Below are 16,492 nucleotides of genomic sequence, written 5' to 3'. Positions count from 1 at the left end.
GGAGGACACTTGGGTTTTGGTGTGGGGGGTTTTTTTTGTTTGGTTGGTTTTGGTTTAGTGTGTTTGGGGTTTTATGTTTGGTTGGGGTGTTTTTTGTTCCGGGGAAGGATAAGAACTAAAACCCCTGTTCCTCTAAAACATAGATCCAGTGCTGTTCTGCTCCTTCACCTTTCTCCCAGCTTAGTCCTTGGTTATGAAAACAGAAGATTTTGGTGTTACCCAGAAGTGCCAGCTTTTGTCTTCGAGAAGAAGATGGATCCGTCTTTCCTTTCCTAATAGAGATATTTTTGCATAAGAGGCATTTAAGAGTTAAGTCCTATGGGGCTGCAAGAAGCATTTTTATTTTTTTTACTAGATGAACATATGTATGTTCATGTTCGATGAAATCATTTAAACTTGGACTAAGCTCAAGCGCACAGCTTTTGATACCCTCACCCAAAAAAACCCCCAACCACCCAAAAAACAAACCCAACATCCGCCCCCAAAAAACCAAACAAACAAACCCGAACCTCACCTCCTCTGCTAGAACTAATTTTGATTTTCACCGTCTTTTAGTCAAGCCTCCTCCGACAAACGCCTGGATCTTCCTCCCTCCCCCTTCTCTGCCGCTTCTCCTGCCGCTGAGCGGAGCCCGGCCCCGGGGCGGCCCCGCTGCCCGCCCACAGCCCGCCGGCGGCGGGGTCAAGGCTCCGGCAGGCCTCGCCTCCCGCCCGCCCCCGCCATCTTAAGCCGCTAGGCGGTGGCGGGGGGCGAGACAGAGGGGCGGGAGGGAGGAAGGAAGGAGCGTAGCGGGTCCCCCCGCCGCCTGAGGGGATGGCGGCGGCCAGCACGGCCGCTTGGACGTGGCTGCTGCGGGCCCCCACCGCCACCGAGCTGCTGCTGGCGGCCCTGTGCTGGCTGGGCTGCTACTGGCTGCTGAGGCGGCGGCCGCGGGCGCTGTCGGGGCTGCCGCCGGGCCCGGCGCCCTGGCCGCTGGTGGGCAACTTCGCCTTCGCCCTGCTGCCGCCGCCGCTGCTGAGGCGGTGGGCGGTGGAGGTGCGGGGCGGCGGCCGGGGCTCCCCCGCCTTCTCCCCTCACGTCTTCCTCACCGGCCTCACCAAGATGTACGGCAGCGTCTTCCGGCTCTTCGTGGGCAGCCGCCCCTTCATCGTCCTCAACACCTTCGGGGCGGTGCGGGAGGCGCTGGTGCAGAAGGCGGAGGTGTTCAGCGACCGCCCCTCCGTCCCCATCGTCCTCATGATCACCCGCAAGAAGGGTAAGCGGGGGGGGGGGGGGGGGGGTTCGGTGCGCTGCCGGGCCCGTCGGCCCAGCCCCGGCTCCCTGGGGGGCTGCTGGGGATGCGGGGCGGGAGCTGTTGGGTTTGGTGGCCCCCGTGCCCGAATTGAGGAGCGCTGCGAACGACAGAGCGAGCCATCTGCTTGTTTTTCGGCTGGCGGCGGGTGTCCCCTCGCCCCGCTGGTGACGGAGCCCACCCCGCCTTTGGGGTTGAGCGCGCGGCATCCCCTGGGGCACGGGCGGCGTGAGGATTGGATTGTATAGACCTGCAGCATCTTACGGCAGTTTTCTTGCTTTAGTGAGGTTCTGCTCGTGACTAACTTAGAATCATAGAATCATAGAATCGTCTAGGTTGGAAGAGACCCTTGGGATCATCGAGTCCAACCATCTACCCTACACTACAAAGTTCTCCCCTATACCATATCCCCCAACACCACATCTAAGCGACTCTTAAACACATCCAGGGATGGTGACTCAACCACCTCCCTGGGCAGCCTGTTCCAATGCCCGACCACTCTTTCTGTGAAAAATTCTTTCCTAATGTTCAGTCTAAACCTACCCTGTTGGAGCTTGAAGCCATTCCCTCTTGTTCAGTCATTAATTACCTGTGCGAAGAGACCAGCACCAACCTCTCTACAGTGTCCTTTCAAGTAGTTGTAGAGAGTGACGAGGTCTCCCCTCAGCCTCCTCTTCCTCATACTAAACAGTCCCAGCTCCTTCAACCGCTCTTCATAAGGTTTATTCTCCAGGCCCTTCACCAGCTTCGTTGCCCTCCTCTGCACTCGCTCCAGCACCTCGATATCTCTCTTGGATTGAGGTGCCCAAAACTGGACACAATACTCCAGGTGTGGCCTCACCAGTGCTGAGTACAGGGGCACAATCACCTCCCTACTTCTGCTGGCCACGCTATTTCTAATATGAGCCAGGATGCCATTGGCTTTCTTGGCCACCTGGGCACACTGCTGGCTCATATTCAGCCACTTGTCAATTAGAACCCCCAGGTCTCTTTCTTCCAGGCAGCTTTCCAGCCACACTTCCCCAAGCCTGTAGCGCTGCTTGGGGTTATTGTGGCCCAAGTGCAGAACCTGGCACTTGCCCTTGTTGAAACTCATGCCATTGATGTTGGCCCAATGATCCAATCTATGTAGGTCTCTCTGTAGAGCTTAACTCAGCTTCAGTTGTAGAGCTCAACTCAACTTCACTCAGCATACTCAGAATTTACTGGAAGAAAGTTGGCTAGTGTTTCATTTATCTTCTGCACAGGTTTTGCCTTGAAATTAAGGTTTGATCCAGATGTATTTTCCACAGCTGAGAGGATCAGTCATTGAGTACCCCTGTCACGGCTTCGGTGTTAAATTTCTTTTCTTCCCTGTAACGTTATTGCATAACATATAGGGATATTTGATGCAGTATCAATTCTGCACCAACTTCCAATGCTTTGTGGTTTGTTTTGGGGTTTTTGTTTTTTAATTATCCTGCTTTGTTTACAATTTTACACGGAGCCTGTCTGTAAAAACTCTTTCCTTTTTCCCTTTTGAGAAGAGTCAGGAAGAGGAGTCCTGTTGGACATGGCAGCAAGGAATTCTCCAGAACAGTTTTGGTGTCTTTTGGATAGGAGTGACTGGAAAAGATTGTGTTCTTATAAAGCATCGTTCAAATTTCCCTTGGTAACTTAGGCCTGAAAAAACAAGTTTACCAACACATCTGAACAATAAGGGCCAAAAAAAAAAATTCTCGCTCCTGTGTAAGCCTGTTGACTTTCCTCTCCTGTTGAGAAGGGAAGAAACCCTTCCCCTCTCTCTGCGGCCAAGGGAACGGCATTTGTGCAGCGGGGGGCTTTGGGAAGAGCCGGTCTGACATCCAAGGGGCAAGGAGACGCCGGGAGAAGGAATGTGGAGGGCTTTGGTAGCCTCCGTGGAGCCCCACGGCCGGGCAGCGTGGGCTGCCCGCATCCCAGGTGCTCTCGCTGCGATGTTGGTGGGTGGGTTTTACTGCTTGTCAAAGCTTACTGAGCATGTTTGGGGTGGGTTTTTTTGTTTTGTTTTGGTTTGGTTTTTTTTTCTTGAATAGGTCAAAGGAGACTTTACTAGCTTTCACCAAAAAAAAAAAAAAAGGGACTTTGGGAGTTTAAACACGTGGTGGCTGTATCGCAGAATTTCTTCATGTCTAATCTTTAGGTCCGTTACAGATCTCGGTGTTTGTGGAAAACTACTTTTTAAATTCAAGAGGGCCATCCCAGGAGGCGTGTTGATGTGCTAACGGTATTGTAGAGCCTGAGCGGTCGTCTGCCTTTGTAATCCTGGCCTGTGCACATCCAGACGTAGCCATTGGACAATACAGAAGTTAAACGTTATTAAACATCATGAATTCTGTGTTTGTCATTGTTTCTAGTATTGCAGCAACTCTAAAGCTAGCAGTGAGAAAGTTGGAGGGGGTAGGAGTTAGCCTTTGCCAGAACTTGATTCTTGTAAGGATTTGAGTCTTTCAAGTAAAACCTTTCTGTTTTTTTGAGTGTTTGTTGCTTTGTTTGTTGTATTGAACGGTTTTCATTATCAGTTCATAGAAATTATCCCTCTGTAATGAGCATCAAGTCCTGGTTATTCTGCATTCTTGTTGCTTCAGGTTTTATTATTGTATTTTCTTCAGGGGTTTTGTTTTGTTTTGGGGTTTTTTGGTTGGTTGGTTTTTTTGTTGTTCTTTTGGATTTTTTAAGGAATACAGTTGTCTGTGCTGGATATGTTGACTTTTCAGGTCATGCAGAGATTAAATATGATTCCATTATTGGAATCCATTATTGGATTGTTCCATTATTAAATTATTCCATTATTAAATACGATGCCTGGCAGTGATCCAGTTGGCAGTTTTCTTTCTTCTCTTATCTCTGTTATTCTAACTTTATGCTCTTCTTCTTCTTCCTTAGTCTGTCTCCTGTGTTATTCTTTCCCAATTTGCAAATCAATTATTAACATTCTGCAGTAGTTTGGGCTTTTGGGACTTCAGAAGGCATCATGCCGCACAGCCATGCCCCGTGCAGGACTGCTGGAGAGACTCTGAGCGCGGGGAGGTTTGGTGGTGGTGGTAGCCTTTCCGTGTGGCAAGGAGAGTCTTTTTTACATTCAACACAATAGGTCTGTTTTCTTTAATGAAGGTATTTGGATCCTAAAACTATTTTTTCCTAATGACAGAAAGGGGAAGAGACTGTGGCTGTATAGTGTGTTTTGGAGATATTTGTTGTGGGATAGAAATAGCCATAACGTTGTTTTGTTCCAAGAAATCCACATTTCTTTCCCACCCCAACCACAAACCCTGAAAACGCAAGTTGGTTCTTGGCCAAATTCAGCCCCAAATAAGCCTATTTTTTCACCTACCCTACTTGACACCAGTGCTACCAGGAAATATTACTTGAGAAAGGGAATCTGAGAAGTTTTTGGTTCTGGTTTTGAAGTGCCAGGGAGTAGATGTTTGAATGGATTTCCGAACAAATGTCTTCATGCAGAGAAGATGAAGTTCGGCTGATTTTCAGCTTGTTCTGACTCTTCATAATGTTCTATGTATTTTGTTTAGGGCTTTTGAAGCTTGGTCATGTATTTGTATTCCTCAGTCTGTCATCACTACTATGAGTAGATAATGTAATCAGAAAGCCTGACTAGAAAGATTACCAGCTTTATGTTACGCTTAAACTATTTATACCTTTGGGATTGTGGACCCTTCTGAGTACAGTTATCTCATTTACATGTCTACAGATTTCAGTTTCTAGCTATAGATTTCTTACTTGTTTATTCTCCTTTCTGCATTAGGGGCTATGAACATTAAGTTGAAAGAGAAATGTGGATAATGTTAAGTGTTGAAACACGGTGCACCTTTCTTTTGCTGATTTCTTATGGCCATTTCTCTTTCTTTTAAATTTAACATTAAGATTTGCAGTTGACAGAAGAATTGATGTTGCTTTTATAAAGTGACTTTTTATTTCCAGAAAAAAACAGGTGGTGTCGCTTTACTGGAAGAACGGGAGCAGAATTAGCCTGTGTTTTGATGACTTTAAACTTTCTGGGGTTGACCATGGAGTATATTAGAAATAGCAGGTTGTGTATTTCCTTGCACTGGGACATCTTTGGTGTGGTCTGTTAATTCAACAAGAGATGTTTCTGTTTGTGAGTGAGTAATACTTACACTTGAAGCTATGGGATTTAATTTAAATGGTGTTTCATAATGACACAATCGTGCAGTATGCGTGCCTGGAGGCATCAAACCTGTTGAGACGCAAATCAAGCAGGTTTTTGCCAAGTGGCTCAGAACCTGTCTTCACCTTCCCAGTTTGCAGCACACGTATCCTGTATTTTGATTGTAAGTTAAAGAAAAAACCTTGCTTGTAATAGAAAAATGTACACATGCAAACAGTATTGAGAAGTTTGTATAACGCGAAGGGGAAAAGAAATGCAAACCGGTTTGTGTTTTAATATCCTGTATTCTGCCTCGTTGAAGAAATTTGTGTCTTGGGACGTTAAGGAGAAAAGGCTATAGTAAGCATATGTCCCAGCGTAACAGTTCCTACAAAATTGTTATAATTTGTAATAAAGCATCTACAGTACCTTTTCTCCATCCATTAGTGTCTTGCAAAGACTAATACTGATGTAACCGTTACATTCATTTCACTAATTGGGAAAAGGAGGGGCAGAATTTCCCTAAGCTGTTACTTGTGTTCTTCCTTTAGCTCCTAGCCCAGTGCTTAGGATAGATATGCTATGTGTTGTTTTCCTCTCTTCTGGCTCTTGGGTTGCAGACCTGTCTAACTATTTCTTTTTGAAAATAGAGCATTTTGGTTTCAGACTCTCCCTTTCTTTTCCAGGTGTTATTTTTGCACCTTATGGCCCTGTCTGGAAGCAACAGAGAAAATTCTCTCTCGCAACACTGCGTCATTTTGGAGTAGGAAGACACAGCCTAGAGCCTAAAATCATTGAGGAACTGAAGTTTATAAAGGAGGAAATGCTGAAGCATGGGAAGGAGCCATTTAATCCCTTTCCGATCATTCGCAACGCGGTGTCCAATGTTATCTGTTCCATGGCCTTTGGCAGACGTTTTAACTACGAAGATGTTGAGTTCAAGACGATGCTGAAGAACATGGCCCGTGCACTAGAGCTAAGCGTGAACAGCTATATGATCCTGGTCAATATCTGCCCTTGGCTGTACTACCTTCCCTTCGGGCCTTTCCGGGAACTTAGGAAAACAGAATTAGATATTACTGCTTTTCTAAAGAAAATAATTGCACAGCACAGGGACACACTGGATGCAGCAAATCCCAGGGACTTCATTGATATGTACTTCATCCATGCGGAAGAAGAAAAGAACAACAAGGAGAGCAGTTTCAATGAAGACTACCTGTTTTTTATCATTGGTGACCTCTTCATCGCAGGCACAGACACTACTTCCAACACATTACTGTGGTGCCTGCTCTACATGTCTCTCTACCCAGCAGTACAAGGTAAGACTACTTTTATTGTAGGTGTTTTATTCCAAACTGGAAAGCTCTAGATGAATGTTCAGAAACAGAAGCAAACGGCAACAGTAGAGAAGTCATTTGGAGTGCAAATAGTACATGTGTACATGTAATTTGAAAAGTTAATGTGTAATCAGGCATCTGTCCTGATCTGCTGTGATAATCTCTGGGTTAGTGCTATATATTAACTATCAAGATTGCCCTATCTTTCTTTATCTCGCATTACCTTTCCCAAGCAATTCCAGGGAACTTTAGCATGTTTTAAAAGCTTTGGCAATTGTGGCATTCCAGGCCTGTAGTACTGATATAAGATATGTGAGATACCTAGTGGTAAGGTCAGTTTTTATGCCTCCCTGAGCAGGGAGGTTCTTGAGCCTAGCGGCGGGGTCTGGGGAAGTGAAACACTGCCCACTGTAGAGGAAGATCAAATTAGAGACAGCTTAAGCAAATTGGACTTAGACAGGTCCATGGCCCCAGCTGCTCAGTGTCATTGCAAAGCCTTTCCCCATCAGTCCTGAACGGTCATGGCAGTTGGGTAGGTTGCTGATGACGGGAGGGTGGGGGAAAGGCACATGGAGCATGTGGCCCCAAAGGAGAGGCAGAAGGAACTGGACTTGATCAGTGTTAGAGAAAGGTAACTGAGGGGAGACCTTATGCCATCCACAACTACCTGATCAGAAGATGCTAAGAAGACAGAGGCAGTCTCCTCTGAGGTGTGGAGTGGAGGTAAGAGAAGCAGCAGAGACAGCCTACAACAGGAAAATTCTGATCAGATACTAGGGAAAAAATAATCCCTGTGAAGATAGCAAGGATTGCAACAGGTTGCCCCGATAGTTAGCAGAATCTCCGACTGTGGGAGTATTCAGAACTTAGTGGGTTATGACCCTGAGTAGTCTGATCGACCCCCAGAGTTGGATCTAACTTGGAAGATGATTTTGCTTTGAGTAAGAGTTTAGATCAGAAGACCTCCAGAGATTCCTTGCAACCCAAATTATTTGATGGTGCTATGATCTTGTTACTGTTTGTGACAGAGTTCGAGAAACTGACTTGTAGATTTTTGTGGATATAAAAAATACCAGTGGTGCTGGGGTAGTTACAATAATAAAATAGTACCTGCTAGACTTGCATCTCAGGACTTCTTAGCATAAATTTCCATCGCCAAAGACTTAAAATTAATTTTGGTTAAATATTTTTCTACACTGAGTCTTGTTACAGTACATATGGTTGCAAAGCCAGCATTTTTGTTCATACTATTAAGCAAATTTGGAGGGTTGAGTTTAAGAAAAATAAAGCAATTGATTTATTAATTTATCAGCAGCTTCTCCTCAAGTCCTGTGTAGCAACTGATTTCCACTAGAAAGATTGTTAAGTATATGCGGACTGGAAACCTTAGCAGGATGGACAGATTCTACTTAGGTAATTCTACCCCAGTTTATAGTAGTGAAACATTTCCCCACGAGACCACTGCTTAGCCCAGACTTCTTGCTAACCTGGAGTGAGGAAGGGTAAACCTCAAGTTATCTAAGAACAATATAAACTTGGAATACTTTTATCGAGTATTTGAGATTTTGAGGTTTTTCATGCGCTGCAGCTATTTTGCAAATAAGCAAATAGATATTTGTTTACAGCACCTCTCTGTCTGGAATAATCTCTTTAAATAGGTCAAGATCATAGTTTACTGCAAAAAGTCAAACAAATTGTTGAGCAAAGATTGCAAAATAGGGCATCAGTTCAGTGTACGGGAGAGAGAGTTCCCTGGGGACAAATGTAAAATACAATTCTATTGCATAGGCTTATTATTCTGTTTTTAATGGTTGTGTGTTATCACTGCTTGGTTTGATGTGCAGTTACATGAATTAGATATGTTCTAAATTACACAAATGCGATCTAGAAGAGTTTTGTGTTTCTTTTTTTTTTAACCCCTTTTCCTACTGCCTGGTACTGTACATGCATGTACTAGTCAGTTTTCTCTCTTCTGCTCATGTCTAACAGTTTTATCGCCTCTCTGATTTCCCCGTTCATAGAATCATAGAATTGTCTGGGTTGGAAGGGACATTTAAGACCATCTAGTCTAACCATCAACCTAACTGATAAAAACCATCACTAAACCATGTCTCTAAGCACCGCGTCTACCCGTCTTTTAAATACCTCCAGGGATGGTGCCTCAACCACTTCCCTGGGCAGCCCATTCCAATGCTTAATAACCCTTTCGGTGTAAAAATTGCCCTTTCCTTATGCTTTGGCTGTTGTCAAACAATATGAATATGATCAGTAGTCCAGAGTGTATCACTTAACTATGTAATGTGGTTCTCTTACTTCTAGTATCCCATTCCTTATGTATCCTGATTGCCAGGGAGTCGTGCATGGGCCTCTTTTTTTGTTTTCTTGCTAATATTTTTCTCGTGTCCCCTAAAGGAAGTACCTGAATTGCATAACTTTCAGCAATAGCAAAAGTTGCAGACATAGAAGGGCAAACGAGGGGCTATCAGCGGGGAAAAAAATCAGAAAGAATGTATTTGTCCGTGGAAGCCAGTTCTGCTAGTTACATGGAAAAAGAAGGGTGTGTGTGTGTGTATATGGGGAGGCAGTGGGCAGTATTTGGTTTAGTCTGTTCCCTGACATGGTTTTGGTCTTTGACTTCTGAAGATCTGTGAAATTTTTAAACATATGAAGCGTAATGGAGCAGTTCAAATAACATGCTGTTAGCAGAGAACTCTTGAAGTCTGTTTTTGCAGTTGGTACATGAGCAGCAGTTTGGCCGCTTTCTGTGTAGTTCCACATACGGTTACAAACTCTGAAGAAATGTTGTTCAGGATAAAAATGCCGGTGTGACATTTGGCATGAGACAGTCTCCTTATTTATTTTTTTTTTTTTTTATAATATTGAAAACTTTATTCGTTTAAATTACTGTGGACATGCATACCTGAATACAGAGCTATAATGTGTCATTAAAAAAAGTAGGAAAACCCGGCAAAGCAGGTACTCGACAGCTACACCATTAGCGAATCTCTTGCTGTCGAGGTATTTTTTGTGTTCCTCATTTGAGAACTTGTTTTCGTAACAAACCCAGTAGGTGGCAGCAACTGTTCATTGAATACAATTCATACAGTATTTCTGAATGCTCCTCTGAAAACAGAGAAACTTTTTTGCATTGAGCTTTTATTTAATCTTGAATCAGTGCTAAGGAGAGAAAAGAGCAAAAACTCAGAGTACCAGCAACCTGGATTCTGAATCTTGGAAAACGCAAGCAGGACATCCACAAAATATTCAGGATATCAAGGGTAAGAAATGGAAACTGACTTTTTTTGGTTCTGATTAAAGGTTAATTTTGAAGTCTCCTCTTTCAAGAGTGTCTTTTGCCGGGTAGCCAGATTCCAAGTTACCTGGAAGAAAAGGTGCATCATCCTGTACATGGGTGAAGCAAGTCTTGCATCTTGGGGACCTCTGTGAAGAGAATTGCTTGCATGCTGAGCCTTTAGTGAGATGAAAGGGGCAAACAAATATTTTGTCACTTTGCACCTCACATGAATGAGAGGGAAGATGAGCTCGTTAACTTCTGTTTCTCCTTTGCAGAAGGGCTGTGTGGGGGAAGGAGCATCTGCTGCTGCCTTTTGGGGGAACTGGGAAATAGCTGAGTTTAGTTTCTGTGAATGGAAAGTAGGAAACAAGATCAAGTTAAATGGCTTCAGCGCTTGTAGTAACAGCATTGTAATTCCTGCTCCAGAATGAAGTATCTAAAGCAGCTGCATGAAAAGCTGTCCCATCTCTTCACAGCCTTTCCCAGTTCTGAGAACTGGATCTGCTCAGGGACAGAGGCTGGCTCAGGCATGCATTATACGTGCGGTCTCTTTTTGTTCATTTTTTTTTTTTTTTTTTGGTGCAGGCCAGAAGCTCGGTGTTTTCATCATTCAAATTACTGTATAGTTGAACTCTTAAATGAAGATTATGAATACATGTAGAACTGGAACAGACCTTTTCCTGTACTTTTCCAATACAGAAGTGCTAGCTAGTGTCCATCGTCTCAGTAGCTTTACTCTTGAGAGTTGTCAAGATTGCGTTTGGTTGTTTTGTTCGTTCTTCAGGCTTATGTTGGCCTGTAGTTACTTCATCTAGAGATCACATGTCTTGCAGTCATTTTCAAGAAACCTATGCAAACAATGAAGCGTAGGCAAATGAAATTGAGATGATGTCTTCTCACGTTGTGCATCTTTTTTTATTTTTTTTTTATTTTTCTTGCTCCCTTTGAATAGAGAAGGTTCATGCAGAAATTGAAGCAGTTCTAGGACGTGACAAAGTTCCTTCTCTTACCCACAAGGCTCAAATGCCCTTCACAGAGGCAACCATTATGGAAGTGCAGAGGATGACTGCAGTTGTTCCCCTTTCTATTCCTCGAATGGCCTCAGAAACTGCTGGTAAGCGTTTGTAGAGACTTGTTAAAGCAGCGTTCTTTTTGTGGATGAAGATCTGACGGGACATCTAGTGAGAATTTAACAAAGACATCATGTTAGACATGTAACCCAAGCATGTAAAATGCCAATTATAGAGAGTAGATGGGCTTGAGATACCCCTCTGTTTAAGCAGCATGTCTGATCTAACATCCATAAGTTTTCTAACTTAGAGTGACTTCTGTTCTGGGGGTCAGCTTGTGTTGATTGATGTGCTTAGTGGTAGTTGGCAGCTGACACCCCACCTTTGCACCCGAAACAGCAGAGTTGTTTTTGGCCATCTGACACAGAGGTCTGAAAACGTCCATTTGGAGCAATTGGTTTGCTAAAGCTTGAAAGGCTTCTACCATTGAGCTCCACATCTACAGAAAACAATAATAAACATCCTTTTCCGGATTGTCTTGTTGGCTGTATGTTTTCGTAAACATTACTGAGAAGTGGGTAAAGTGAGTGGGAGGTAGCAATACTTGGCTTTCAAACCCGGTGCTGAATTGATCTGCTTTTTTAAAATGTTGTGGCTTGCAGGACAGTGAGGTGGAACAAGCTGAAATGAGACTAGTCACTTCAAAACCCTTTTGTGATAACAGTTCAAAATCCATCCCTCTTCCTTACCTCCACCTTCTCTATGTTGGGGCTCTGTGACAGCACAGGAACAGGAGGAAACTGCCTCGCAGCACTTCCATGCAACAGAGTGCATTTCTGATGATTGCTGCTGCCTTTTCCCTGCAGGGAGCTGTTGCTGTAACTTGAGGTCTTTCCAGCTGCTCTGCCCTGCGTGATTCTGACCCAGGCAGGCCTAGCAGAGACCACCTTTGCCTTAAGCTGCTGCTACGTTTGCAGTCCATAGCTAGGGATCCCTATAATTTTCGTGACATCTTCCAGTCGTCTTTTTAATAAGTGTAAGTCTCCTATATTTATTTCTAGCAGCTTGTCAGATCCTCTGTCTCTGTGCTTTTGTTTAAAGTGCTGCAGGGATATACTATTCCGAAGGGCAGTGTGATCGTGCCCAATTTGTGGTCAGTACACAGAGATCCTAACATTTGGGAGAAACCAGATGAATTTCAACCATCAAGATTTCTGGATGAAAATGGCCAACTAATTAAGAAAGAGGCATTCATTCCTTTTGGAATGGGTAAGATATCCATGTGCAGTCAGTAGCTGGTTGGGGGCGATGGTGGTATCTGAAGTGTAGGGCCTTGGAGGTGTGAGATGTAAAAGTTGCGCATAGGACCAAGTACAGAACTTGTTTTATTATTACAGTCGGTGGCTCGCAGAACAGGTTGGGTTCCTAAAGTCTCCAGTTGCCAGGCAGAAATGAGAATTGGTGAACTGTCCTTTGTTAATACTTTTGCTGTGGGTGTATATGCTGTTAATATGAAGCAGTAACAGCTGAGCAAGGCTTAGACTGAAATATGGGAGACCAAAGCTTCAGAGTTTATAGCTTAATAGCTTGAGCCTTTCTGTGTTTGGACTGTGCTAGCGTAGGAGTTGCATGTGTGTTAACAAACGGATCAACGGTATAAAACCAGTAATACGTCTCTTCTAACTGTTCTTTAGGTAAACGTGTGTGCATGGGAGAGCAGTTGGCAAAAATGGAGCTGTTCTTAATTTTTGCAAGTCTAATGCAAAGTTTTACCTTTTTGTATCCTGAAAATGCTGCAAAGCCATCTATGGATGGAAGGTTTGGTCTAACTTTAGCTCCATGTCCATTCAATATAATAGCTTTGAAGAAATGATGTAACATCAAAAAAGATTAAGCAAAAAAATGCTGCACTTCTAAAATCCAGTTTTATTTTGTTTCCAGCTTATTTTGTTGCTTTCTTTCCAGAAAAACACCAATCACATAGGCTTTCATAGTCAGTGAGAGTGATCCATTTACACTTCTGGAAAGAGAAGATATTTTTTTTTGTCAGCTGTTGCATTCCAGAAACGAACTGACAGCATAGTTCGCAATTTTATATTAAAACTTGCTGGGCTTATCCCCTCTGTCTATAAGCTATTACTGTCAGTTTGTCAAATATTGATTATGGGAGAATGGTCCAAAACATCTGTTAATGCTTTAGCAAATAGTCATTGTTATTTTGGTAAAAGCAGTATGTAAACATTTAATTTACCAAATGAGTGAAGAACATCATCTAATACCAAAAGGATTAATGAATGAGAGGCTATTAGCATTTTCTGTGTAAAGAAACATTAGAACTGAACTTAAATAATGACAAGTACTTTTTGGAATTGACTAAATGATGCTTCTTTTAACCTTGGAAGATTCTTTCTTGCAAGTAACTCATAGGTGTAGATTGGATCGAATCAGTCTGTATTCCTGGATCCAAACATTCTTGACTATCAGGGCTCACAATAAACAAGCAGGTACCAACTCTAAAACCCCAGGCTTGGAGGCCAAGTGAATCCTTGAATTTACCATGTTTTTAACACGAAAGGAGTGTACGGCGTCTGGATGCGGACGTTTCATCTCAGAATGAGAGCAGATTTCTCTAACAAGAAACAGAAGTCTGTTCTGTGTGGTGCCAAGCAGATATTCAAGATGACGTCTGTGCTGCCACTTCGCATTCGCTGTTTTCCCTACGTCAGCAGTGACATCTCGTTCTCTGGTTGTAGCCTGGATGAGACCAACAGCCCACTCATCGGGGAAAACTCTACGTGCATCATCCTGAAGCTGGGGCTTGCACTCAGGTTTTTCATTTACAGGTGCTGTGGCCAATAGCGCCACAACCTGTTTGGTTTTGGGAACTGGAGTCTCACTTCAAATAAGGGCACTACAGATAAGGGTCTTGCACATTTAGGCATGGAACGTGAGGAATCTGACAAACTGGAGTTTTGAGTATAAAGGCTTTTTCTTTGTTACCTTCCATATGGAGTAAAAAGGTCTGTAGTTCATTCAGGATTAGTGTAGCACTACCTTCTTCTTTTCACCTGCAAAATTTATTGCTGTTTACTACTGTCAAACCAATTGCCAAGGAAACCTGTTCTTAGGTGTTTTGGAAGGGGGCACTCAGGCTTGCCTTTTAGTTGAAAGATCCTCTCAAACATCGAAAGGAGGACATGTAACAATTAATTTCTAAATAATTCTTCTTAATCATCCTTAAATCTCTTTATATACCTTTTGATCTAGCAGAATTTCACATCAAATGAAATAATATGTATTCTTTTAAGGAAAAAATTTTCCCCCCTCATTGGAGCTCTAGAAAACACTAGCAGTCCTCCTAATGCAAAGTTTACAAGACCAGAATGTGAAATTGACTGTAAATTGGAATTGGGTATTCCACAGCAGAAACTAAACTTAAATTGTAAAAGAAGAGTCAACTCTTCAGCTTAAATTAACCTCTGTTTTTGTCACATTTAACTTGAAGTTTTAAAAGCCAGGTAGTGCCTAGCAAAGATCGTAAGATACTTATTTTGGATTTAAATTAAGGTTTTCTGTTAGCTGCTGTGAATAACAGAGAGGCTTAGCTTCTGAATGATATACTTGGTTAGTGAGGTTTGGCTTTATAGGTTAGCCCATACTCATGTTAAATTTTTTCTTTGTATGAAATTTTTGAAAACCCCATAGCACGATAAAAAGTAGCGTTTGGTACCAATGTTAGAAAACTTGCACTAAAAGTTGACAGTATTGGAGAAATAAGCTTTTATTTCTTTAACTTTATATTTTCCAATGAATAAATAGATTCTGTATACTAGGGATTTTTGTCTGAAAATTCTTAAAATGATATATGCTTAATTGCAAAGCTAAAATTAAGTGCTGATAATATTTATCTTTCTGTTGAAATGCCTCTTTAAGCACCATAATGATGTTGGTGTGCAGTTGATCACTTTTATAAAATACCTGTCCTTTTAATCAATGAGGACACGTGACAAGCACTTTAGTTGGTTGGGTTTTTTTACAGATTCCAAAGAAGACAAAATTTGCATAATTCTGTAGCACGTGGAATTGTACATATTTGTGCTCATTTTGCCTGCTGGGTTTAGTTTAAAATGTCGTGTTCGAAAACTATCCTTCAAAAGTTATCCTTCTACAAATAGTACTTTGAGATGCGGGTTTTGATGATACCTGTAATCAAATGGTGCATAGTGTAGCAAGCTAAAAATACTGATGCGAAGGTGCAACCACGTCAATGTCTGCCAGAATGCAAGATGCTGTTGGAAATGAGAACTAAGACCTGCCTTTCATGCCTTCCAGATGCACTGAAATTTTCACAGGATGCCATGAAAGTAGCAAAACAATAGCATAAAAGCAACGAAATGTTTGTGGTTTTAAAAATGTGTTGCCATCTTTGGTAAACTGTAAGTAAAGTGGTAGCAGATTCGGTTTGTATTTGTAAATGTATCCTTCCCCTTCCTTTTTCTTTAGCAGAGGAAGCATCTCAAATGCCTTATTGAAAAATGTGTGTTTATATAAGTGGATGGCTATTTCTGAATGCTGAAAATTTCATTTCTGAAAATGACTTCAGACTTTGCTTCAGTGTAACTTTATTTTTAATAAAGTAATTCCCAAATAAGTGTTTGACAGCTTTGCATAGTAATTTTAATGAGTTCCACTTGTTGACTAAGCTTGTGGCATTTGGTGTTTCACGTCTTACGAAGAAAGCTTTTGAGTGAGAAGATGTTACACAATGTTTTGGATGAGGAGTGAAGAAGGTGGGGGAATAAAGCGATACTGGGAAAATACAATGCCAGGCATGTTATGAGGAAATTATAGAGTCTGTTCATTTTCTCAGTGCAGTTTTAAAAACACTATTACTCAGAATAAAAGTAGGAGAGGGAAGAGTAGAGATGACAAAGATAAAAACCACTATTACTCAGAATAAAAGTAGAAGAGGGAAGAGTAGAGATGACGAAGATAAAAGGGCGAATGAGTTGCCACCAGGAGGAGATGCGCAGTGTGCGGAACGAGGTGGGAAAGAAAACCGCAGGCAGCATTGAGGTGTAGTTTTGTTGGGCTCCTGGCATAGAGGGGTTGGAGAGTGGAGGGCAGAGAGGGAAAAGGGTGCCCAGGGAGAGCCTTGGGTGAGGGGCAGAGAGCTGGGGCCTCCAGGCTGGAGGGGGAGGCAGGAGATCCTTGCAGACAGAAGGGGAGGGCTGAGCACAACCGGAGCTCTTGTGGGGAAGGAGTGGGTGCGAGTTGCTGGCATGTATGGAGAGCTGGGCGCTCTGGAGCAACAGCTATATGTGGAAATCCTGCATCTTACACCTTGGAGTTATGTTGCAGAAAACTTGGCACGGTGCTATTTTTTTAGGGATTTCATTAGCTACCTGCTCAGCT

General features: G+C 42.9%; 1 protein-coding gene across 1 annotated transcript; it reads left to right on the top strand.

The window, feature by feature from the left end:
• The first annotated feature begins 671 nt into the window (after positions 1-671).
• On the top strand, positions 672-15,722 carry CYP2U1 (cytochrome P450 family 2 subfamily U member 1). The gene is made up of 5 exons (XM_074147661.1): positions 672-1,255; positions 6,122-6,754; positions 11,020-11,181; positions 12,179-12,346; positions 12,772-15,722. Exons 1-5 carry the CDS (start codon positions 814-816, stop codon positions 12,948-12,950), a joined length of 1,584 nt encoding a protein of 527 aa, XP_074003762.1. The 5' UTR covers positions 672-813; the 3' UTR covers positions 12,951-15,722.
• The last annotated feature ends 770 nt before the right edge of the window (positions 15,723-16,492 follow it).

This window comes from Numenius arquata, chromosome 5, assembly GCF_964106895.1.
Source record: "Numenius arquata chromosome 5, bNumArq3.hap1.1, whole genome shotgun sequence".
NCBI classification, from domain to species: domain Eukaryota; kingdom Metazoa; phylum Chordata; class Aves; order Charadriiformes; family Scolopacidae; genus Numenius; species Numenius arquata.
Note: the sequence above shows the minus strand (reverse complement) of the source record. Positions and strands in the feature narration are given on the sequence as shown.